Source organism: Zonotrichia albicollis, chromosome 5 (assembly GCF_047830755.1).
Source record: "Zonotrichia albicollis isolate bZonAlb1 chromosome 5, bZonAlb1.hap1, whole genome shotgun sequence".
Classification (NCBI taxonomy): Eukaryota; Metazoa; Chordata; class Aves; order Passeriformes; family Passerellidae; genus Zonotrichia; species Zonotrichia albicollis.
Genome location: NC_133823.1, coordinates 40229091 through 40254657, shown reverse-complemented (window position 1 = coordinate 40254657; position 25567 = coordinate 40229091). Strand labels below are relative to the sequence as shown.

At 38.3% G+C, this 25567-nt stretch overlaps 1 protein-coding gene across 6 annotated transcripts in view; it reads right to left on the bottom strand.

The window, feature by feature from the left end:
• Nucleotides 1–25567, bottom strand: part of MTUS1 (microtubule associated scaffold protein 1) — a 116776-nt gene that overhangs the window by 47465 nt on the left and 43744 nt on the right. For 4 of the 6 annotated variants that reach the window (XM_074541438.1, XM_074541437.1, XM_074541439.1 and 1 more), the window contains exons 4-7: nucleotides 19787–19939; nucleotides 15900–16031; nucleotides 13980–14069; nucleotides 12680–12727 (exon numbers count right to left, since the gene is read on the bottom strand). In XM_074541438.1, the coding sequence (XP_074397539.1) occupies nucleotides 12680–12727; nucleotides 13980–14069; nucleotides 15900–16031; nucleotides 19787–19939 (423 nt within the window). Of the gene's footprint in view, nucleotides 1–1311; nucleotides 1982–12679; nucleotides 12728–13979; nucleotides 14070–15899; nucleotides 16032–18235; nucleotides 18716–19786; nucleotides 19940–25567 lie in introns of those variants that run through there. The other 2 variants (XM_014264868.3, XM_005483877.4) reach the window with 2 other exon arrangements.

Sequence of the window (25567 nt, the reverse complement as noted above, 5' to 3'; positions counted from 1 at the left end):
TGAACATCTGGAAGACTGAACATTATCTCCCCTTATCTTTTCCTTTAGGATTTTTGGTCCTGGAGTATGTGTTATGTAGAAATTTCACATTATTTATATAGTCATATACACAAAGACACCCTTTACATAAGAGTTTTTGGCATCAAGGTATTTAAATCCTAGTTTAAAGCCAACACAAGCAACCTGCAAACAGAAGCCTATATTGTACAGTTGGCCTGTATTATGTTCATAAATGCATTTATCATCCCAGAAGAATTTTGAAGCTGGATTTACTTTGGCAAGGATAAGAAATGACAAGGCAAATGGTTTAAGCTGCCGTGTGAAAAGACAGGACAGTAAGGAAAGCTGACTGGTAGCACTCAACTCCAAGAAAATAAAAGCAGAAAGGGTGGTATTCAAGTGAGAGAGGAAATTCTTGAAGAACTTCTGCAAAAGTAGCTTATGTAGCTGCTTCCTCCCTCTAAGTAAAAGGAAAGAAAACTGTAAATAGTACAGTGGAGAAAAATACTTATATAAGATGCTCTCAAGTATCTCTAGATGGCACACAGCTCAGATGAAACAAAAAAACAACTTCCACCCCTCACCCCCAAAATGACATATGTATGTCCTGGAATAAAGCCCACCTTCCATAAACTTGCTTTATTTGCTTCGCCTGACATTGCAAATAAAAATCAGGTCAGACGCAGCTGAGAATTTTGTAATTCTTTTTTGTTTGTTGTGTTCTCTGTGTTTGTTGAATTAAACACACACACTTGTCTCCAGGGTCTCAAAACGTTGTACCTTTTACGTTTCTCTTGAAAGAAGAGGCACAAAAGTTTCTTTGTTCCACTTGCAAGTAAGATGTATTTAGCACAACTGTGATAACAGCTACCTACAGGTAAGTATTCAAATATTTCCCACAGACAGAAAGCCACACCATGACAGCCTGTATTCATTCCACTTCCCTCCCTTCTTCCCCTCTTGCACCCAAATAAGATATAGAAAAGACAGTGCTCCCAGCAGATAACCATTTAAATTATTAGATTAATATTTAATAGCACAGACTTCCTGATACTATTTTTGGATTTGTGCAAGGAAAGAGCAAATCCCAATTTGCATTTCACAAACAGAATAACTATCTTCCAAACAAGCAGCTCAGCACACATGCAGAGGCTTAGAATATGAAACCACTTTGCTTGAAAGTCAGACTTCTGTCTGAAATTCAAAAACTTTCATGCCCAGTACAATTCTTACTTGCTAAAAATAAGATGCTGTTAAAGTAAACAAGATACTCAGTGCATGCTCTAATCGTCATATTAAAAATACACAAACCTGTATGAAATATAACAGTGCTTTTCTTGTAGCCAGAAGGCAGACGGATGTTTCGGAGCAATCCCTTTGCTGTCAGCCTTATGCGCATGTTGGATAAGGAAAATTTCGGGGACCATAACATGTCTTCAGTGCAGTTGGAAGACAAACAAGCAAGAAACAGCCTCCATGTACCGTCACATACTACGTTTTTAAATCACTACTGGCAGAAAGGAGCAATTCTTGCTAAAAAAAACAGGCTTGAAGAAATAATCAGGTCTCCATTCCTTTGCTGTTACTCCTTATGCACAGACAAGCAAAAAATCAGTAAAAGCAGATATCCACAATGTAAATGCTGCTGGCAGCTTCTCCCCACCAGATGTTCTGGAAACAAAGCTTGTCCTCAGAATAAAACCGACTTAGTGATTTCGAAAACCAGCAGCCTCTGAATTGCATCACAGTACCAATGCTCAATCTGCTGTGGGACTCCGTGAGCTGGGAACTGGAAAAGGAGAAATGGGAGGAGGAGGATGAGGAGGGAGGAGGAGGAAGTGGGTGGTCTCACCAGCTGAATATATCATCCGGCAATGTCACAGTCGATGTAATTTTTCTTTGGAAACTGTAAGGAACATTATTTGAATATTCCTGGAGGCATAGTTCAGCTTTGCTCTCCAAAAATCTTCTCAGGATGCACTTTTTAAAATTGTTTCTTTCAATCAAATATTATGTCCACATTTAAAGTACTAACAAATCCAAAGACACATCTATTCTCCAAGAACAATTCACTATTTGAGAACTGCTTAAGGGAAATTCTGCTTAGCTTGGCAGCTCAACACTGCAGATGCTTCCATTTAGCATCAGAGGAGAAGGACTCAGGCATTAATTCACATTAAAGCAGTTCTCTGCCAGCTGGGTTTTGAAGGCACCCAAACACTGAGGCAAATAAGTAGTGTTGGAGGAATTCTTACAAAATAGATGTACTTCCCATACTTGAGTAGCGCTCATATAAAGAGTTTCCTCTTACTATTTAACAAGCTGAAATTTTTGCATATACTTTGTTGAAGTCCACTGCCATTAGCAAAAATTAAATTTAAAAAAATATATAAAATAAAGGAGTAACTGTTTTACATATTAGAAAATGTCACATTTTTTACCTGCAACCATGACTAGACATACATGCACTGGCCACAATCCTGTGCAAAAAGAAACATTTCACTACTTTTCCTGAGGTCAGCAGCTGCCTTGCCAGGCAGCCACTTCAGCAGGGACCACCCAAGTACTCTCAGCCAGTGCTGGAGACAAGACAGTGGCAGCTCACACTTCTTTGGCGTTGTTTGAAGAGCTGGCCTCCACAGACTTTGTCACTCTTTAGAGACAACAAAATTAGGTACTTTTCCATTGCTTCTGCACTTCTACCTTTTCAACAAACCCCAGCCAATTTTCTCTAACATCTATACCTTTGAACAGTTTTTCCACTTCCAGAAACAATTAGCTCAGCTTAGTCTGAAGCAGGTATAAGCCAAATTAAATATCACAGTGACAGCTCTCATTTCAGCAGTGCCTTACCTGTCCTTTCTTTACATCCCTACCTTACAAATCTAACTTTTATATTTTAATAGTATGTCTTACTTGCTCAAGATGCACTTAAAATTTATAGAGCTTATTTTCCACATCAGCTAGAACTAAAAATAGCATGTTGCTGTTGTATCTGGGTATCTCTGAGATCACGCAGAGCCCAGTGCAGTGACAGTGAAGCAGATGCTCACTGTATGTAGAGCAGAAGAGCTGCAGCACAGCACCCAGACAGACCCACCAAGGCAACCTCCACAGCAGACTGTGTGAGAATGCACCAGCATGTTTTCAAAGCAGGTACCAAAATATTTATTTCCCAGCACACTGATGAAACACCAACTCTGAAGTACTATAATACATCTTCAGTCCACACAAAACCATTCAAAATAAGTACAAAGACAGTAAATTAGGTTTTTTTGTTTGGTTCCCAGGGCAGCCTCTGCACACAGCAGGGCATGCATGTCATTACTGCTATAAAACCTCATCTATTCCTTCTAGTCTGAAGAGCTTTGGCACAGCAATATGTGTTCATCTATCTTTCCAAGAGCCTGCAGTTCCAGACTCTTTCCTAATCCAATACTATTATCAAAGACATTGCCCCTTTCTGGGCTGCATTATTATGATGCTTGAAAACCACACTGAGCAGTAAACCAGAAGGCTTGTTACAGCACAGTTCAGTAGACTTGTGCATTCACACACGCACAGTTTCATTAGCACATCTCATCAAATATTAGATTGTTATTGTTAAATCCTTTCTTAATTAAGGCATTTTGAGATTTTTGCTGGGCATACAGCCAGTCTTCAGACATCATTTAGCACCCAGCCACACCAAATTTTATCCTTTTGCCAGGGCACCCCCAGAAGAGCTCTCTTTTATTTCCCTCCTGTTCCCACATTCCTCCAAGGGAGAAGCTGCCCTATGTAGTAAATATTTTCTCACCTTCCCAATCTGATGGTCTCAAAAAGATGAAAACAATCCAATCAGGCTAAAAAAAAAAAAACCCAAACCACTGCAAACCAACAAAACACATCCAAAAAACAACCCACCACCACTTCTCCCCATCCTTGCATCAGTGTTTAGGAGAAAGGTAAGAACTCCTCATTGGCTGTAAAACCAGACAAGATGGAACACCCTGCTGAAACCTCCTAGGAATAGGAGCTAGAACAAAGAATCTCTACAGGAAAAACACGATGTAATGAACCAGTTTGGAAACTGCAGAAAGAATGAATCACCATACAAAATATGAGCAGACCAAAGCTCAAAATCCTTTCAGGAAAGACCAAAACTGCTTCTACCAAGATACACAAATAATACTTTTACTGCCTCTTCTTTCCTGCTCTTTGTTTGGTGAAAAGAGGCCATGAAGAAACAGATACATCATATTATTTGTAAAAAACCTTCTAATCTGACAAACATGCCTTTCCAGCCTCTAGAGTTTTAATTCTATTAAACCCCAGAAACTTGAAACAAGTCTGTGTTATTCAGAAGCAGATCTGACAGCACAAATAAAGAGCAATGGATGCATGACTCATCTAGTGCCATCTAGTACCCAGTGCTCTGAGTGCTCTGACAGCAGCCAGCAAGAGCACTGCCCATGTCAGTCTGAACAGCTCCCAGGCAAGACTCAACTTGCACAGAGGCTCCTCAAATAATCCTTCTAGAGCTCAGTGTCACACCACAGCACAGCTCCACTGTGGTGGCCGTGCATGTGCCAGCATGGTTTCCTTGGCTGAGGAAAACAGCACCTTCCACTCCTGTCTGCAGTCCCACGATAGTCATCTAGGGCCTCGTGCTGCCAGACTACAAAGCCAGGGCGTAATCCACGGCATTTTAACAGAGCACGCCAGGAGCATGCACTGTCTGCATTTCATGCATAACATGAGGATCACAGACAGGTCTTTCTCTTTCTTGATGTTAGAGAAGGATGACAGAAAAGAGCACCAGAAAAGAGCAGAATAAAATAGGAAGCAATATACAAAGGACAAAAGGACAAGACAGATTTTATTTACTAGCATCTTACTGCTGGCTTCCATCTGACTCCAAAGCCAGAACTTGTGATTAACATGGAAAAAGGGGCTCTGTCCTGTTATGACCACGTAATTCAGTCTGGGTTGCTAAATGCATCAGTACCTGATGACACCATCAGATTGATGGAGGGGCCACACCTATTTTAACCCCAGCAGATTTAGTGTATCTGCCATTCCTGGGAACATTAGCAATATGAAAAAAAAGAAGCAAAGCACACTGGCATGTATAGGCTCTCAATTCAGCCTCACGAGGCCTAATCCACAGTGTCTGCGTTTCTGCTGTCCCTTCCCCTCTCTCCTCACCCAACAATCTCTAAAAATGCCATTGGAACACAGTTAAGTGTCTCACTGTATAAAGGTTGAAATCAGGAGCTAGATATTTAGATCCAAGAAGTCCAAGTAAAGGACACTTGGCTCCATGTCACAAGACAGCAAGAGCAGTGCAGAGCAGATGGATTTCACTGGCATGCTTTACTTCAGGAAGAACTGAAGGGTAATTGCTTATGCAAAGAGAGATGCAAAAAGCAGGAACCTGCTAAGAGCCAAAGGGTCATCTGTGTCCTCATTTTTATTTCTGGAAAATGACTGCTCCCACTCCACTCTCCTGTGATCTGCTTGCTCTAGCCAGTGCTCCACTTTGAAAAGCTAATCGTCCTGTAGGCAACAGTACTTGCTGCCACAATGAATGCAAGCTGCAGCTTCAAGACTAATTTTAAGCTCAAATCCTCTCCTGAAAAAAAAAAAGGAAACATCTCCCTTCCTCAGAGCAGGAACTAAAATCCTAAATAATTTATGTTTCTTCTTTCTGTACACAGAAGCTTTTAATCATTATAAATTCAGCAGCCTGTCAAACTGAAGGTGATGCTGCAGTGGATTCCCAGGCAAACTGATACAGGAATCAGGCTGATCTGTGTCTCCCACATGCAACAGTGGTATTTACATTATCTTCACTCTTTTATAATTGAGAATAGCCACAAAACACTTCAAGAATAATTTCATTTTTAACTTCTGATTTAAGGGAAGTGCATTTTCAGGATGTCCCTTTCAAAATGGCATTTTGGTAAGACTTCCTCAGTCAGGAAAATCCTACAGAGTTACTACTCTACTACACTGTACAATATCAATAATGTTAGAGTAAAATGCCCTAAAATTTGAAATAAAATGCCCTTCAATGATCTGGCCAGATGTGAAAAAGACTCACAACCACCTCTTTGCTGCCATTCAGAAACAGGGTAGGTGTATGCTTAAGTTCTTGTAAGTTCAAACCTCATGCAACAGAGCAAAAAAAAAATGCTTTAACTAGACCCACAGCCTAAATTAATTATTTATTTACACAATACTGATTTATATTCCCCATGCACATGTATTTCATCCCTGGCCTCACAACAATATCCAGAGAGCCTCTAAGAAAGAGCAGTATTGTAAATAAAGTCAATTTGGCAAGTATATGCCCTGTGACATGACAGTGGTTTATCTGGACAGCACAAAGGACGTTCAAGATAAGTCACTGCCTTTTGCCTACCTGTGTGGGCTCTGCACACCCTCCCTCACTGCAGACATGCAGAAAAAAAGGCAGATGTACAAGTTGTTTAACCATCTTTGACACAAGGCCATGAGTTTCACATTTCTGTGACAGCTCAATGATCTCTCAAGTATTATGTCCACTTAAGCCCCTAACCGGGTCCAACGAACTCCAGATCCCAACATGGGAATTTTCTCTATCTCTTGGACTGAGCTGATGCAGTCTGTAGATATCCCTTTCAGCGGCCCTCTCCACTCACACAGAGGCTGGCCTACCCAATATTTAGACAAGTGTGAGAAAACCAAAGCTCTGTGCTGCTCTCCTGTGTGGCTTATTATTGTGAAACATCAAAATAAATACCAGGGAAGAGAACCACAGACATTCCTCCCCACAACAGAATAAATACCACAGAAATAAACTACAAACATTCCTGCTGTAGAAAGCCTGCATACTTCTGCATCACCACTTGTTTGGAGTATGGATGTGTGGAGCTGGAGAGCAAGGTTCTCACAGAAGTCTGGAACTAAATAATAACAAAGAACTCTGAAATATCTAACCTGTAATCCACAAAACAGGTCCTTACTTAAAAGCATTAACAGAAGAAACAGACCTGGTAGTGTGAAAACCATTTTGGTTGGGCTACAAAAGGCCTTAATGAATGATCATCCATCACGATAGCAAAACTGATAAAATCCCTACCAAGTCCTCATTGCTGGAATTTTAAATATAATCATTCATAAACATTTTCAGTCCATCAATCTGACAGACTGCCCACACAATGCTACTACCACTTAAATTAGATGGCTCATATGTTACTCCATAGCAAACCTTGAGGTTTTGGAATTCCTTGGTTTTTTGTAAAAATATCTGTTGAAGGCACAGGGAACAGTGCTATTAGCACCCAACAACAGACAAACTTCCCAAATGGCTAACTTTCAGAAGATCAAGTTTGAGAAGAACACAAGGAACATGAATGCAAATACACTGATAGACTGAGCTGAAGGGACCAAATCTAGTATATGTTAATATACTGTTGTCATGTACCTCTGGCTTTTTTGCATCCTATTCCCTATTGTAACAAACACACTATATCAGAAAAACACCATTTGTTTAAATATAAACAATCAAACCAAAAAACCCCACTCAAAACAGATTACTTCAGAGTTTAGAGTGGCATTCTCTGATTATCAAAACCAGCCATTCCACTTTGAAGACTTCTGGATCATTCTGGTTCTCACCCAAGAAATTAAATCCTTAGATCCAGTTGTTGTACTATACTTAGTAACAGTGAAAAAAATCTGGCCAAGAAGGCAACAGCTATTGTGTTTCAAAGATTATTTCAGGTTTATAGACATTCCTTTAACTCTTCAAAATAACTATCATCTTATGTCCCCAATGAATATAATCATTACAAAACTCCAATTCATACATTTAGATTCTATGTATTTATTTATATAGAAATGGCAAAACAAATGCCAGCCTTCATAGCTAGTTCACATGCAGTAGCTACTCTACTTAGCTTTGCTGTCTGTTTATAAGAGCATTAGCCTGAAGGTATTCTAAGGTTAGATCACGAGACAATTGAGTCATTCAGATAGTCCTCATAGTTCACATGAATGAAAAAATATCTAAAAAAAGACTATAGCCAGCTTTCTATTGCAGCTAGAAAGGCAACAAAATCATTCAGCCACAGTAAAATGTCTGCAAAAAGAGGTTTAAGCCTGATGTCCGTTGCTTTTCAAGGGACAAAGTGAAAATATTAATCTACATTGTTCAACTCCCAGAATTTTCAGTGTGTAAAACATTAACTGTTTTAAATGAATACAGAATATAATCTTGTACTAATCTGGTCACCCCAAAACATACAAAACTGTTCCAAGTTCTTCAGGATTTCCTGGCTTCTCTTGTGGAGATAGGGACAGAGACAGAAAAACTGACAAACCCAACTTATTTACAAGTGCTGAAGCTTTTAACACCAGAGACTGAGAATCCAGTCTATCCAATGCAACTATATTGAAATTCCCAGCTAGAGTTAGTCAGAAGTCCCATTTCTGCAATGTGGAAGACCTGCACCTCTTGGCTGTCAGGGCATGTATGCTCACATACATATCAAGGCCTTTTCAAGTCTCCAAGCAACATCACTGCCTGCACAGATTCTTCTGCACTTGCAAAAACTCTTACAAGCAAATACACACCACTCTCCAATCAATAACAAGCCCCTAAAGATTTTCTGATCAGATAGAAAAGGAGAAACAAAGCTCTAATGAGTTACTTGAGCAGATATTCCTCATCAGTTGGGGTAATTTGCCATACATTGCTGAATGCCAGTCAACAGGAGACCTAAGTATCTGGCTTTCAAAACAATGTGCATCACATCTCAGAATATTCTTCCCAATTTTTAAGAAAAATACACATTTTGACACAGTATAACATATGATTTTAAAATATTAAGTCTTGTTTGTTGTTGACAAAGCACAATCAGAGTGTGATAAACATCAATCCTTGTTTTTCAGACCTGGAAAGTGCAAGTATTTTGAGAGTAACCTTTTCTATCACAGAATCTACAACATAAGAACTGCTTCTTCTCAAGTTTGAACAGGGATGACTAAGAGCATGAAAGAAAGGGGTGTAAACTGAACCTTAAAACATGCCTCCAACTTTTGTCTGAAGCAGAGTATTTTGTTAGCAAAAGCATCTTATCCCAGTAAAAGGGTTTGAGTGAAGAGTCAGACCCCACACCTTTAACAACCTGTTCCAAGGGACAACTTCTTAGACTGTTATATTTATACATTATTCTTCCATTTGAGCTTGATCAGCACTATTACTCACTGCTGCAATAAGCCCCCTGACATAATTTCTTCCCTCTCTTAGTGTTATATTTTCTCACAAACGGCTGAACTAAAACAAACATCCTTTCTTTAAGACAGTAAGAAAACAGAACACCATGGAGCATGAGCATGTATGCTCATGGAGCATGAGCATGGAGCAGGAGCATGTACCCTTTTTTGATAAAGCTTCTTTGATTGTCATGGCTTCTACAGCCTTTAGTAACCAATTCTACGCTGCATACTCTATCCCAGTGCTAAAAGATACAACATAAATCACACTGTTCATATGGAATAACACTTTACAGGTGTATCCATCAGTTGTCCTTGCTGTTATCCTGACAATGGTCTTATGCTGCACATGTAAGTCAAACTTGTTACCCATAATACACCACAGATCCCTTTCAGGGTCATGGAAAACCAGGATAAGCCAAATATTCATATGCTTTATTCCCAAAGTGATTGCTTTACCTTTGGAACTGCCAAACAGGATATTTGCTTTTGCTTGACTTACATGGGTTCAGAGATTACTGTGCTGTAACTTAATGTTTGGCCAGTAGCAGAGACCTGAGATGTGAATACCCACTGCCTCCACACACCCTGCACTGTAATATACTACAGAGGCATTAGACACAGCCAGCTTTTTCTACAGGGAAGCTGAAGTAAAAAGGAAACAGCACTTACTTTATGCATTTTTAGAGGCAGTCTTGCATATAGTTGAAAATTCCATCTCATAAGAGGCAACACTTTTATCCATACTTACATTAAGACATTACACCAAGTGCACATAAACATCATTACTTGAAGTTAGAAAGTTAAGAAGTACACTAAAACATTCCCAAGAACTTAATTTTGCCTAAGCTTTAAAGCCAGTGCTGAAGAAATACACCATAAAACTTGTAGAATTGATCTAATGCACTGAACACCGCCCATGAAAAATACAGAATTCAAAAAAAGAAGCCTTGTGAATGTTTTAACACAAACAAGAAACAAACTGCTGAAAACAGGCAAGTCTGTCCAGTTTTACAGGCACACTAACAGTATGTTGTGGCTTGCTTCATCAAGCAGATTCTGGCTGTGCATCATTGCTGTAAATAAATGGAAAATGGAGAAACAGCACTAACATTAAGGGAACAGAAGTGTACCCAGAAAAACCTGCTATTTTCTCATCCTTGAAGAAATGTGAAAGGCAGCAGGAAAAACTGAGCTAGACAGTTATACCTTAACATCAGAATTCTGATATTAAGAATTAATATTTTAACTCCTAGTTAAGAGTTAATAAATTACCAGAGCTCTGCTGTAACACATTAGTCCTGGGCACATGGGAGGGAAATAGAAGTGAGGTTGGAACTTCTGACTGGATAAGGCTAAAAACTGTAGACTTAACTACAGCACTGAAATAAAAGAACAAAAGCTTTATACTAGCTGTAGTCATTAGAACAAAGCTTCACTGTAATATCAAAGCCAAAAGAAAAAAAAAAAAAAGATACTGGGCCTCATTCTACATGGTACAGGCCAGCATTATTTCAGTTCATTTCAAAAAAGATCATTTGTCTTTTCTTAAAATGTAAGAAAGACATTGTACTGCAGAATATCCAAGCAGTCACACAGTATTTTTATTCTGTAAGAAATATCTGCAACTGTAAGGATGGAAAAAAGCTTCTTAAAAGTGCAAAATACTCCACCAGACAGCTCTGCATTCATAAATGGGATATTATACTAATTCTCTCTTAGAAATGTATTAAGTTGAATGTCTAACATCTCCAGTTTTGGAAACTGACTCAGTACAGTAAGCAGTTCAGGTTTGTCAAATCAATCTGAAATATAGCCATTTTATAGGCATAAGTATGAGTAAAGAGCATTTATTAAAATATTGCTAAATATTACAGTCAATTTGGAGTTTGGCTGTGTTTTTCAAATCCAACACTTCAAAGTTATGTAGCTACAACTTTTCTTTAGGTCAGAAAAGATGAATCATAAGCAAAAGTCTACTAAACCAGTAAAAAGGGGAGATAACACTTTCTGGAAAGTAGACAGAAAGTACACACTGAATTTTGAGGGAAATAAAGTTATATTTTGAGACTACTGTAAGCAAGCATAAGAGAAATTTACTTTTCTAGTTTCTAGTCCAGACATGGATTTTATTGCTTATTAGGAGTTTCCTCAATTGAACTGATCAATGTTGCTAGCTGAATCATGCCCTACATGCCTATACAATAGACTAGGATTGAGCATTTGAGCTCTTGAAACTCAACATCAGGCTTTACCTAAACTAACGTTAGTTCAGTCCAATATTAAAAGCAACAAACAGAGCAAACTTTGGGCAAAGTCTGACAGAAGCCCTGACTCTTAACAGAAGATATCGAAGTACTCAGCTACAATTAATATGAATATATTTGACATCCAAGAAAGGAAAAGACAAAAGTATTAAATGCATGTTATGACTACAGGAAATGTAAAAAATACTGCCACAGTTCCAGAGTTACAGGTCAGAACTGATTTGTCCAGTAATTTCAAGACTCAAACTTGCAACATCTGCTTGGTTACAGCCCCTCTTTCAGAAAGACATCTGCTATTCACTCAGGGGACACGGGGCTTTCCGGTGATCTTCAGTATCTTTCAAAAAGGGCTTTTCAATGAGTAATTAATTACAAGTAGCTTTTAATTCAACAAACACACACTGATTCTCGGGAAACTAATTTAGACTGCCAACTCTCTTGAAAAGACCTGGAAACTGCTGCAAGTAGAAGCATCATCTGAAGACTTTTCAGTCTCTTGGCAGACAGAAATTGGCACCAGGTGTCCTGACTGGCGCAAACACCAAAAACAAACCCAATATGAAGTCCTTAAAACTCTGCCAGATTTTGAAACGCCATCTGCCACTTAATCAGCTGCGATTTCTCCCTCTGCCACATGAGCAGACACTCACGTCAACATGCTCTGATAACTTCAACTTCTTACACAAACATAGTCTACAGTGATACACAAAGGCAGCTCACACCGACAGGTGATCTACAACGAACATACCAGAAAATGAAGGTTATGTGGGATTCTTGTATTTGTTTGGTTTTGGGGTATTTTTTAATGCTGCAACACATAAGTTCATTCATTACTTACTTTGGCTAAAAAGTAAAAAATACATCCAAATTCAATTTCCTTTTTTTTTTTTTTTTTGCATACTGTTTAAACCTCTTTAGGTTTCACTGGAAACAGAAGAACAGAACAGACTGTATAGCCTAAGCTGGGTAGCCAGAAGACAGGAAGGAGACAAAACCCAGGAAAATAGGCTTTTTTCCATATTCCTTGAAATTAGAGTTGGTGATAGTTTACAGAATTATCCATTATGCATCTGTTCTTCCCAGAAAAGAGCCAACACACTAATATAATATATAAACTTAATTTGAGTTGCACCACAGAAAATATAAAATGAACTCAGAAAACTCACCAGGACCCAAACAAGATAGGCTTTGGTGTACATTTCTTCCAGGAGTACCTTCAGAAAGGAAAGAAACAAACAAACAAAAAATTATACTTCAAGCCAGTAAGGGGCAGTAGGGCTGCCTTTTTTTAAGATTCAAGATTCTTTCCACATAAGCTCCTCCAACTCTGCAATTTCAGCTTCTTTATTCTGATGGCTGATGTCATGATCTACAGCAAGATTTAGCATTATAAGAAACTGTTTGGGAAATGCAGGATGCATTCCCAATTACAATTGTGTCATTACAATTACTGTATTTCATTTAAGTCAGGCAGCACTGTTTCACTTTACTCATTCAAAGAGGACACAGAAAACGAAAAACTATCATCTATACTGGTATTATAGCATTTTTTTCCTTCTCTATGCTACAGTTATGTTATTTGCATAGAGCAGCAATAAATTACCAACATTCTCAAATGTGCTAACAATCAAGTTAGATATAAATGACAGCACTGAGAAAGTTACCCCACCCTTACTGTATTACTTAAAAGTTACATGAAAATTGACCTGTAAACTTTATTATTTTGAAGGATATTGAATGAAAGCAATCTTTTGGACTGCTGGGTGTAAGTGCAAAAGTCATGTGCAGAAGTTCATAAAAGGTCTTTTGACAACACCTTTCTGTAGGCTTTAGGAATAGTGTGGATCCTATAGCACAGGTTTCCTCAGGAAAAAAGTTGCTTTGTACCACCACTGTACTTGCTTCCCTCTACCTCAGCCTTTCAAATAGAGCTTTGCTCCCCAACTGAAAATTTGGTCTTACAAACCTTGTCCTAAGGTTTGTGTCTGTTCTTTTGATTCACTCCAGGAGAAATAACTAATTTTAATTCAAAGTTAAAGGTAAAAAAAAATCTGATAAAGAAACAAAGTGGAGTAAACACCCTCAGCAGCCAGGGCTGATCAGCATGCTCTCACAATAATCTTGCTTAAACTAAACACAAACTTGGCAAAATCCAGTCTACACGGTGTCTTGCAAACATGCAACCTTATAAGCAGGTGACAGAACATCATTTAACAGAGAGATTAATTATGCTGCATTTTTAGTCCTTATGGGATGCAAGTTTCAAGCAGACAGTAGTAGACAATGAATATCCCTAAAGCAAACAGGTAAGGAACAGAACCTTGCAGAGCCAGTGTCCAGTCTGGTGAACTGCAAAGAAACTGAGTCAACTATCCTAATTATTCTGAAATCATAAAACATAGCTGCTCCTTCTCAAGCCAGAGAGATCCAAGAAAGTGAAAAATTGACTACCCAACAGCTGATTACCTCTAGTCTCACCAACTTTCCTTGCTAAGTGTAGAGGCCCAGACGATTTTGGTGTGCACTGGTTCAGCGAAGCAGACCTGGTCTTGACTCCTAAAAGTAAAAGCTTAGATTAACTTTAAAGTAGAACTATTTAAAATTTTAAAGTAATTAAAGACATATCTTACATTTTCACATTTAAGTACAAGATCCACAAATCTATTCAAACACAAAAAGAGAAACCTAGAATGTTTAGGCTGTATTAAAACTTAGCTCTGCTTTGCCAGAACTCACCTTGGAAGAAATAAAAAGATAATTTAAAAAGCCTTCTAAGCAGGAGAAAACATTAGTAAGGATTTTCTTTTAGCACTAAGATCAAGCTACTGAAGTCTCAAAACAGCAGCAAATACAATGCAGCTAAGGAAACACTGGCTGCAAGAGACCTCCAGAGGGCAGAGAGCAGCACTCCCATGCAGAGCAGGGTCATGATTAAGACGAGATCAGCTGACCATGCTTTTGTCTAGATGGGCCCTGCAAACCTCCAGGAAGGGTGGTTCTATGGCAGCACTGGGCAAGGATGCATCTCCCACGCCACAATTTGCAAGCATTTCTGATTGCTGCATGATCTGGTGCTACTAAGAAGAGTTTGGCAGCATGACCTTTATAGCTGTCCTTTTCAAGTTACTGACTGCACAGGCTCAACTCCCTCAACCTCTTCTCACTGGACAGAGACCCCACCCATCTTCTTAAGCCTCCACTGGGTCTGGGAAGATCCCAAAACACAACACCAGTTCCAGATCTGAAGGGGAATGCCAGCTTCCTTTGGCCACACTGCTCCTGCAGGTGCTCAAGGCACACTGCCAGGTCACTGAAGAGATGAGCTATGCATAGCTGGGCTGCAGGTGCTGGACCCCAACAGAAAGCATCAGCCTGTCAGAAAGTCATACGATTTGTGTTTGCTTCAAAGTGACTTATAATTTGTGGCCAATTCTGTTTCTTTTCACTGTTTACTCTTTTAAAGCATGTCATTACAGCGAGACATTTGGCAGGCATCTCTTATTTATTCTCCATTATGTCAGATACCAGCTTAAAATTTAAGTCTAATGCAGGAGTACAGCATTTAATTAGGTTTTATCCAATTACAATAACGAGTTCACCACAAAGATGGTCAGAAACAAGCTGATTACAGCTAGGACTTAGGAAAGAGACACAGAAAGCTTATTTATCTGCTCCCCATTATGTCTTTAATTTTGGTCAGAGAATGACTTGTCAACTGCTGTTTGTGGCCTGAGTGGAAGTTGCATTGTTGGCCAATCAAGAGGTCCCAGCTCGAACCAAAATAGCAACCTGAACAATGCTTAATACAAAGTCAGGAAGTACATTGAATGTTTCTTTGAGCACAAGGTGATAAAACACAATTAATTGCCTCATCTCCTTTAAATCTTCTAATTCAGCCCAAGAATATAAAGAAAAAGCAACATTAACATCTAAGTTTCTGTGACTCTTCCCTTCGAAGGATGGGACAGTGTCACTGATCTACAGAAGAAGATACATTTTAACAATATCTTATTCAAAAATATATCCCCATCCCCCAAGACCCTGACGGTCCTGAAAAGGGTGAAGATAATACAGAGTCTGCATAAAGACAAGAACAACCATACACTCAGGATAAATTCAGGTATGTCTGTTCTGCAGATTAACAGCAGTGGTAAAGAGTAAACTCTAAAACAACACAAACCCCACGCAATGACACCTGCCATGTAGCAAGTCCCTGTACCGCGCAAACCTGAGCTGCACCACAGCATAGACGTCTTCATTTCCCTGAAATACTTCCATCAATTGTGGCAATACAAAGAATGTTTCAGCCTTCCTATGAAGTCTTACAACACTTGAAGCACCCCTGATGGGATTTTACCTCCTCTGTCTACAAACAGGCTCATATACCTTTTGGAGTTGACCTCAACGAGTGCAATCTAGGTCTTGGTAGTGCTTTCAAAGGGACAGACCCTGAAGTGCCATTCTGGCAGGCTGGTTTTGAAGGCCATTCTCCATTCCTGATGACTGTGGCACTTGCAGCTGCAAAACAGAATCACAAAGAAATTTGCTCTAGGCATTTATAGTTTATAGAAAATTAAATCATAAGACAAGTCAGTTTTACCAGAGACAAAACAACCTTGAAATAGGTTTGAGTTTATGGTCACAAGAAAAATTTTTCCTTTAAAAACAAAAAACTGAAATTTTGGGAAACATTGTTTCCGTTGTCAGAAAAAAAAAGGAAAATATTTCTACAGTAAGTACAGATTGAGTAGACTTTGGTTTGGACACTAAAAAGTTATGTATATTAACACGTTAAAGAGTAAGAATTCACATGGCATTTACTAGAGACAAGAAAAAAATTAAGTCACTGTGGAATTGTTTGTCACAGCAATTTTTTTCTCTCTAGTCACTGAAAAATGAAAGGGTGGGGGAGGGGGAAGCTTTTATCTATATTACCAGGTTTGCCTCAGAGAAGTGTTTTAATGAGACAGGTTTTTTTTAAAGGCAATGTGAACTACATGTCTAATACTGTTCATCAAAAGATGGAGCATACAGTCTTGAGATTATTTTATTGGCTTTAAACAGACTAGTATAAACCATGTAAGTTAACTACTTCAAAAAGATGCTTTTGGCCACTAAATATTTTCTACCACAGAAGGAGGATTTCCCTTTAACAAACACATGCAACTGAAGCCATCATCTTTTTTTAAAAAAAGGAAGTTGGAGCCTCTCTAAAAACACAAAAGCTAAATATTTGCCAAAAAATCTATACATGAGGAGCAATTTGCATAACACATCAGCAACACAGTTATTGTGTGGGAATCTGACCCTGATCAACATTATATAATTAAACCAAATTTGTTTTAGTAAAGCACAAGGCATGAAGCAGTCCTTAACATTTTTTGTGAATCACTAAATTAAGAATGTTTGCTCAGAGTTCACTGCAAACAGTTAACAACTGCCTGCAAACTAGTGAGCTACTTCCTCTCCTAAATCAGCAGCACACCATGGTACTAATGCTTTGGGTGTGTGAGCAGCCTTCTGGTGCAGGACTAGTTAGGGGACTCTTCTGTCCTATTAAAGCTCCAGAGTCAGCTAACCAGGCTGTGTGCAGGAATTCAAAAAAAACCAAAGTGACCCCACGAAAACCTCCCAGGTTTACAGAGTTTGATCACTTTTGGATTCAAATTTGGAGCAGCTATTGCAATCCTGAATAAAGATGGACGGGTATGAAATGATCTCAGCCCAGTAAAGATCTAAAAACTCAACTCATTAAAAGAATTTTAATGATGTATTGGCTGCACAAAAATGCAGATGCAGGTTAACTACTAGGATCAGCTTTTTAACTTTTGAAACACTATTTACTATAAATACAATTATTCTAATGCAATTAAAATCTGGAATCTTTTTTCTTAACCTCAGAGTTAAATATTTTGTCTGTTCAAAGGATAGCATTTTCGGCTCAGCACTAAACTGAAATTACTAAAAAAAGTTAAAAAAAGTCTGGTTTTTAATGCTCAAACTGACTACATACAAAATATGCTTTTATTAACAACAGGATTTCAAACCATGTGGTTTTTGAGCTTCTCAAATAAGAAGTCATTTAAGAGAAAAGAATCATAAAGTTCAAGTGCTCATTACACAAAAAAACCAAGGCTAATGCTGCCACACAGAATTACCAATCCAAGGACATCCCATAACAAAGGGCTGAGCTGACAAAGCAGCAGCTTGCCAATTTTTTCTCTGCTAACAGAAGACAAACTCCAAACAAGCCAAGCATGTTTTTGATTTAATATTGTTGACAGGACCACAGTAGATTGTCATGCATTTCAGGAAACACACAGAATAAACCTCCCATTCTGATCTTTGTGTGTCCCACCAATCTAATAAAAACACTTAAGTTTCAATTTTTTTTTTCTGAAATTATTACATAGTAGACTAAATGCAGGAATAAAAAACAAAAACAGCCCTGTACTTAGCATTAGAATACAAAGAAAATTCCTTAGCTCTTTCCAATTTGATTCAAAGTCAAATTTCATTAACATATGAATTACACATAATCTTAAGTTATTATACTCACAAAACCTTACTATTAGATATAAATAATTCTCATCAAGTGTAAAAAATTCCCTAAAGAAAAATAATATCACAGAAATCAGCAGATCAAAACATTGCATATATTTACCAACGTCCACAAAACAAAATACATGCTTTAGAATAGAAATAAAAGGAATACAACCTACTTCTCTTCCCAGTAAACGTGGCTAACAAAGGAACAATACAAAAGCTGTAAGACCCCACTACCAGCAGTGTCAGTAAGGTAATATCATAGTGGCTTCCTGAGTCAGTCGGTGGTGTTAGTGTAGAATTGAAGAAAATAACAGGAGAAAAATTAGTTTCTGTGCAACTGCGGAGTCCTCCTGGTATAGTCATTTAAAAAAGATCTAAGCGAGCTTAAAGTCTATGAGACTGCAGCCATGTTCAGCCTCTCATATTGCTCTTGCTTGGTCTTCGTGAATCGGAGTGGAAAAAATTGTAAGCTTGAAGGCAGTGGACAAAACAGATTACAGCAGCCAGCAAATCAGGCTAAATAAGGAGTCATCTGTTTGGATACTTAATCTGAATACACTCCTTTGTTATGAAGCGCTGACCCCTTCCTTTGTTACATGAGGGAGCAAAACTAAGAGAGGACAAAGCTGCTTAGCAACTCCAGATACAGTTCTAAACCTGAACAGCAAAAGTCAACATGGCTGTCACAGTATCAGAACTGATCCCATTACAGAGCAAGATGCACATGCATATTTTATTACACATATTCTTATTCAATAGAGGAATATGTGAGGTTTAGTTTAATGAAGGCAGTATGAGGTGGGGGGGAGGGAGGAGAAGAATAGGAGAAAATGTTGTTATGTGTGCATGCATATGCGCATATATAAACCACAGACGTGTGTTAAACCACAGCTCTCTTTTTCAGTCCACTGAAGACAGATTTAAATGACATCTGGCACAAATAAAAGGTCTTTGCCTAGTCTTCAAGATATAACAGGTGATACAATAGTAGCAGAATATTTGAATGTATTTATTTAAATATGCATATCTGGGAATACTAATATGTCTGATAGTCAGTTGTATGTTATTTTCTAAATATTTTTCCCCTCAGAACTCCTAAGAAGTGCTGTAGAACTTCAAATCAAAGCAAATCCTGGTATTATTCTCACTAATTTTAATCAAGATTGAATTGGGTAGGTCATACACCAATGTTTACAGCTATCTTAGAAATTACAGAAGTCTACCCAGACAAAGATTCGTCTTCTAAAAAAAGTTTCACTTCTGTGCCTGAAATTTGATCTACATAATTTGTCCTAAAATGTTGAAAGCAGATATAAACTGGTTCAAGAAAACATTAAGCATCAGAAAACCTGTAACACACTGTTCCAAATATTTTGACAAGTAAACCATTCTGTTCAGACATATTACACTACATGTAAACACTAGGAGCTTAAAAAGACATGCTGATTATGTAGTGTTTTAGGATGGAAGAGAAATTGTACTAAAATCTCTACTCATCAACCCAAAATCCAGGGCTCAAAGCTCTTTCCGACAGTATGTCTCAAAAAGGACAGTTTTAAGTAAAGGCGCAAAAAAATACCTAGATTGTACTACTTATTAGTAGTACAATCAGAATTAACTCAGGTACTTGTCAGACAGGACTCCCTTCCAAGAGGATTTTTACCAACAAGCAGTTGATGTTGGTTATCAATCAGTTAAAACCCATAACCCTCACATATACTTACAATTAGTGCTGAAAAGACTTTGCTCGCTCTGAGCACTGCTGACTGATGAGAGGCTAGGTGTTCTCTCAAGCATTGATCTTTTGACAGGCACTTTGGATTTGGCAAGGGAATTTTTCACTGAGGCGTGCCTCTCTCCTGGCAAAGATCCTACACCTGTCAATTAGGGGGGAAAGAGTAGGGAGAAATAAGAACAAAAGGAGTAGGAAAGAAACTTAAATGATTGCTTCTTTCACGTGTATGCCTACAATAAAAATATTTACACAGTAAAAATCCATATAAAATGGCTTAATCTACTTCCTATTGACATGGTAAAAAGTGCTGTAAATGCATAAAACCAGTTCCAAGGACTTAAAGTCTTAGAAACAAGTCAAGAGCTTAATAGATTTGCCTTCAGTGCAGACATCTGCACATATTAAAGAAAAGTCTTCTTTCTATTTTCCCACCTCACATTATGGTTTGCTGTACTGGCAATCTCACAAAAATATAACTTCCATTTCAAAGACAATCTAGGAAAGGATTCTTCTGTTTGTTCCTTCCCAAAACAGATCCACCCACAACCCCACTCCCCTTGGCCAGAACACTCTAGAAGATAGTATCCTTTCAAGGAATTAGACAGCAAGAGAGTATCAAATTGCTTTGTACTCATATAATACATATCCTGAAAACTGAGTAGTTCTACAGAACTAGTTTAACAGCACTTCCAAAAACAAGTTCTTAATGCCAGTTGGTGCAGAACCATTGTTGCATTAAGTCCAGCTTTCATTTGAGCTTGTTGAATACCAGCACCCAACAGCTAAGTTAATCAAACAGGAAAAGCACCTACACAAGAGATAGGTGTAGGAGGAGCTCACTCTTGCATTACTAACAAAGCAAATACACTTCCCACAAGAAAATCTGAATTTAGACAAATTAAGCTTCTAGTTTATTTCCTGAGAAGTGGGCACCCAGATTAAAATTTCAATGGCCCAGAGAAGTTATACATACAGACTTCTCTTGCCAGCTCTGAGTTTACTCCTACCAGCCCCAGTATCAAGATCTTAGTATCAGCTTTCTGATTATGGATAACAGGTTTTCATTTTGGTGCAAAAACATAGAAGACAGACTTAGTTTTTCTTATAACAAAATATTTTCTAAAAAATATATCTAAAATATGTTGATTTCTTATGCCACTGCCATTTTCAAAGCTGACAGTTTATCTTAAAGGTAAAGAAGCAACTACAGTGTCTAAGAATTTACATAGAACAATCAAATTTCTATTTAAAGGGAATACCCTTCATTAATTCTTGCCAATAAACAACATTTCAACTTTGCTTAAGCTAGAAGACTGCTGAAATGTGACAAAATTAGCTAGTAATTTCACTTTAAGCAACACTAGTTCTACTACACGATTTCTACTCCTAAATACTTATGACCAAGAAACCTGCAATTTGCACCAAACCCAGGAAATTATGACATTAAGGGGATTACATTAAATTTTAGAAAATAAAAACATGCCCATGTCTGCCTTTCAACAGTAGGTGGTGTGACAGGATTAGGTAACTTGCCTCAAAACATCCTGTATCAAGTAGACAAAACCAGGAACAGGATTGGTAAATGAAGGTATGTCCAAGCTACTTCCCTCAGTTCAGATCAATTCAGAAACAAAAAGAGAAGCCTCATAACATATACTAAACCTGCATTAGCCTATTACATACTACTGGTCACAGAATATAACACACAAACTTCAATGAGCAATTAAACAAGCTTTGCATCAGATGTCTCTTCACAGGAACACTATTACTACCTGTCACTAACCATGCAGAACTCTGATTCTGTACATAGCTTTACTGCAGGCTGGTATTAAACCTATGAGACAAAATTATCAGCCATCTTTTAGAATTTTTTGAAAGTTATTGAAAGGGACAATTGAATACATGGAATATGCTAAAGAGCATACAAGCTTTGTTGCGCTATGAGAACACCAAAAATTCACACTTTTTAAAAACACCTCTGAAACAGCACTCCAGACAACACAACAGAAACAAATTTATGCGTTTGACCAAAAAAGTTTCTGTCCCATTTACATGTCATAGAACAAACCTGACAGCTTTATAAAGCTTCCCACAATGCTTTTTAAAATTATTTTTCATTAATGGGTCAACATACCAGGAAAATAACTAATCCAAACCAGTCAGAATTCCTTTTGTAAATACCCTCCCAGCAAAACAAGGTACAAACCCAAACAACTCCCCCAAAAAACAAACAGAAAGAAGTGTCACTGTGCAAACACTGTGTTTAAAGTTTGTATGACTAAGTGAGTTAATGTTCTACATTACAAAAGGGAGCTAGAGGAACAAATGCATTTGATCAGCTGTATTTGATTACTTAAAGGTGAAGGTAACATGTTTGATTGCCATTGTGCTGGACTCATTCATCCATTCCAAAACATACTGGAACAAAATCCTGTTTTCTTCACAGTGATTTTCACTCAAGAGGAATCAAAGTAAGCATGTGAAAATCTGAGTCTTGTCTAGTACAGCATGTTCTCTATACATGACCTGCAGCAAGCCCAACCTCTCTGCAGAGGCTGCAGTGTGGCAGCGCTCTGAGCACGAACCCATCCAGTGAGCACAGCAATCTCTAGCATGTCCAGTTTCAAAAGCATGTCAAACCTTTCCTAAGCAGATCACATTTTCTCTTAGTTTTAATGCTGCTTGGTACTTTCCTATAATGCTTCTATTAAAGTAATTACTCAAGCACTCAAATGCATTTTTCAAAAGCCCAGCTCGAGGGAGAATTTAAGTAACAACAAAAGATGATTAAGAAAGTACTCTAGGTATTACTTCAACTAATGGTTTTGGAAGTTTTTTAATAAGTACCATTCCCTAAGAAAGGAGCTACACAGAATGAAATGCAAAGGTTTTGAAGACAGAAACAGCAAGATATGGAACACAAATTAAAGTATTGGAAATGAGCATAAAAGCAGGATATTTAGTAAACCATTATTATAAACAAAACAAGCAGTAGCATCAAAGTAACAGGCTTTCATCAGTAATTCAATCTAGTCACTGAAGTGGGATACCAGCAATACTGCATTCCTCTACAGTGAACTAATGAGTTGGCAATTCTTTAGAAAAAAGTCTCCATGCAAACAACCATGTTACTTGAACTATGTTAAAGTCTGTCTTGTATTGGAATGGAAATAAGCAAAGAACAAAGCTCATTTTTCAAGAAGCTCTGAAGTCAGCTTTTATATCCTTACTCAAATAATCATCCTTTCATATCAATCCATCATAGGTGGTTATTGTCAAGAAAAAGTTAAGGCTTCCTTTAAACAGCACTGGAGCCTAAAAAACCACACAATGACAGAATGTTGACATGAGGCAGACTGTAAAGCCAAATAGATATTCACAAATTCTGAAACTTCATGTCCACCATTTTAAAACACATCAACACATTTTACATCTAGAGCTGAACACACTGAGCAACTGGAATTCACTGAGCTACATGGCATCTGGAAATGAGTGGTTGGAAGCCTTTTCCAAACACAAATTTTGAGCACACTAAGTGCAAAAGGAGTTTTTTGAAGGATACTCTTTGTTGTTGCTGCTTTTGTTTAAACCTAAAGCTAACAATAATAGTTGTTTCGTCCCTTCAATGTCTAACCTCTTGAAAATGTTGAATTTTGGATTTTTGCTTAATGCATTTCTGATTTTCTCTGTGAGTTTAAAAATTCAAAGGGCTCTGTTTTAAAAATGTTCAACTTCTTAGCTGGCAAAAAGTCCTGTCTAAGCCTACAGTACAAGGTCTTGATAAAGCACCATGGAGTAAACCTCCAAGAAAACAAGATTTTTTTGGCATCTACTGAAAAGTGCAAGTAAATAATGGAAAAACAAACTGGACTTTGGTATTGTTTCCAGCAGATCAATCTTGACATATATGTAAGAGTGCCTATGGTTGCCATTTCAAACAGTGTGAAGCAGCAGCAATACCAACAGTTTTCTGATGGCTGCAAGCTCCCCAGTTTGCCTGATTAGCCACTCAGCATTATTAACTACACTATCCATTATGCTATACATGTATCAGTGATCCTTCAAGGAAGGAAGACTGGTTACAGTATGTTTTGTAATTCTGAGGTAATGTCTTTCTGATTCTGTCTCCCTTTTAAAGTCTCAAATTACTACCAAAATTACCAAAAAGACAGGACACAGTTACATTATGTTGCTATGAATGCTCAAATATTCAACATAAACATGGACAAAACCAGGGAATTTCAAGTTATCCCTGGCTCTTGAAAGTCAGAGAGACATTTACTATTTAGCAGGTAACAGCTGGTCAGAGAACAGTTTATATACTATGGCAAGATTCAATTCTCCATTGATACAGACTTGGACAGCATTCTTCCCTTTCCCCTACAACCCTCAGACTGGTAGCAAGGAACCAGCAGTAAGCTAGTGCCAAAAATCTAACTATGGTGTCAGCAGCCATGCAGGTAGGTGTTCACATGTTCTTCCCCTCTCAGCTAAACACTCCTGGACTAAAACTGGAGATCAAATCATCACTATTTCAGAGCATTTATAAGCAGTTACCAACAACCAAAACAACCCTTTTTCTTCCCTCAAATGATCCTACCATCAGAAGAGTGACTGGGGTGCTTTCAGTTAGAGGAAGAGAAAGGAAGAGTAGAGTCTCATGTATGCCTACTGTTCAATTTCACTTTCGCCCCTTCTTAGGTCCAGCTTTGAAATGTGGCAGATTTCCTCCCAATTAAACCCTTCTACAATCAGAGACTTCTCCCTTCCTCATCTTGCTTTCAACCCCTTGCATTATAACCTGTCCAGCACCTAGAAACAGCCCTTTTCTACCCTGGCCTCAAGTTTGAGCTCACACCTGCTCTCTCACCTCCTGTTTGCCCACAATGATGCCTGCTGGATTTAGTCCATCTTAAGTTTTTCCTTTTGAAGACTGAACTAGAGCAGCCCCATGAGGGACCATGCAGTCTGCACAGTCATGCTACCAACCTCCTATGAGCCCAAGCAAAGCCCATCTCTGGACAGCAGACAGTTTTACACCAGCTTCCCAGGCACAGTAGTGCTCACAAAGCTTGCCCCCTCGGGTTTTGCCAGGAGACTCTCACAGGCTGCATGCTGGCTTGAACAATCCAATCCCAACTACTAGCTTTAACACAGCTGTGGTTAACGCTCAGTCTGTTTAGGAGTACTGGGCAGAAAAAGTCAAATCAATGTACTGCAAGGTAAGCTGGGGCAGAAGCAAACCACCAGGTTGGTGGATGGAGTTCATCCAATCATACTTTTCATTATTGTACAACTCTCCTTACCACACAGCCTTTATGTCTGGCACTGAATTTTGTTTGACTTAGATTGCAGCTTTAAAACTCACGTTATCTACAAATCTTAAGTTCTCTGTTGCGGGACTTCATGTGTTTCTTGAATGAAAGAGGAAGCTCTCTGCAGCCAAACAAATACAAATTTCTTCTGGAAGACAATTATGCGTACTTCCCTCCTCCTTTACACCTACCCTGAGAGAATTCAGAACTAAGCAGTACACATAAAGAGTTATTGAAGACACCAGCATGCCCTAGCAAGTAAATGACTAGGCACCAAGAAATTCCCCTGCAGGGAAGTAGTGCACACCTCTCTCCTAAAGGAGAATATTCTTATAGATACATTCACACTTCTGACAGCGTCAATATGCTGACTGTTAGAATCAGTCTCTGCAAGTACGATCACGCTTCTTGGTACAGGTACAAAACACTAAAACTTATGGGGCTCGTCACAAAAT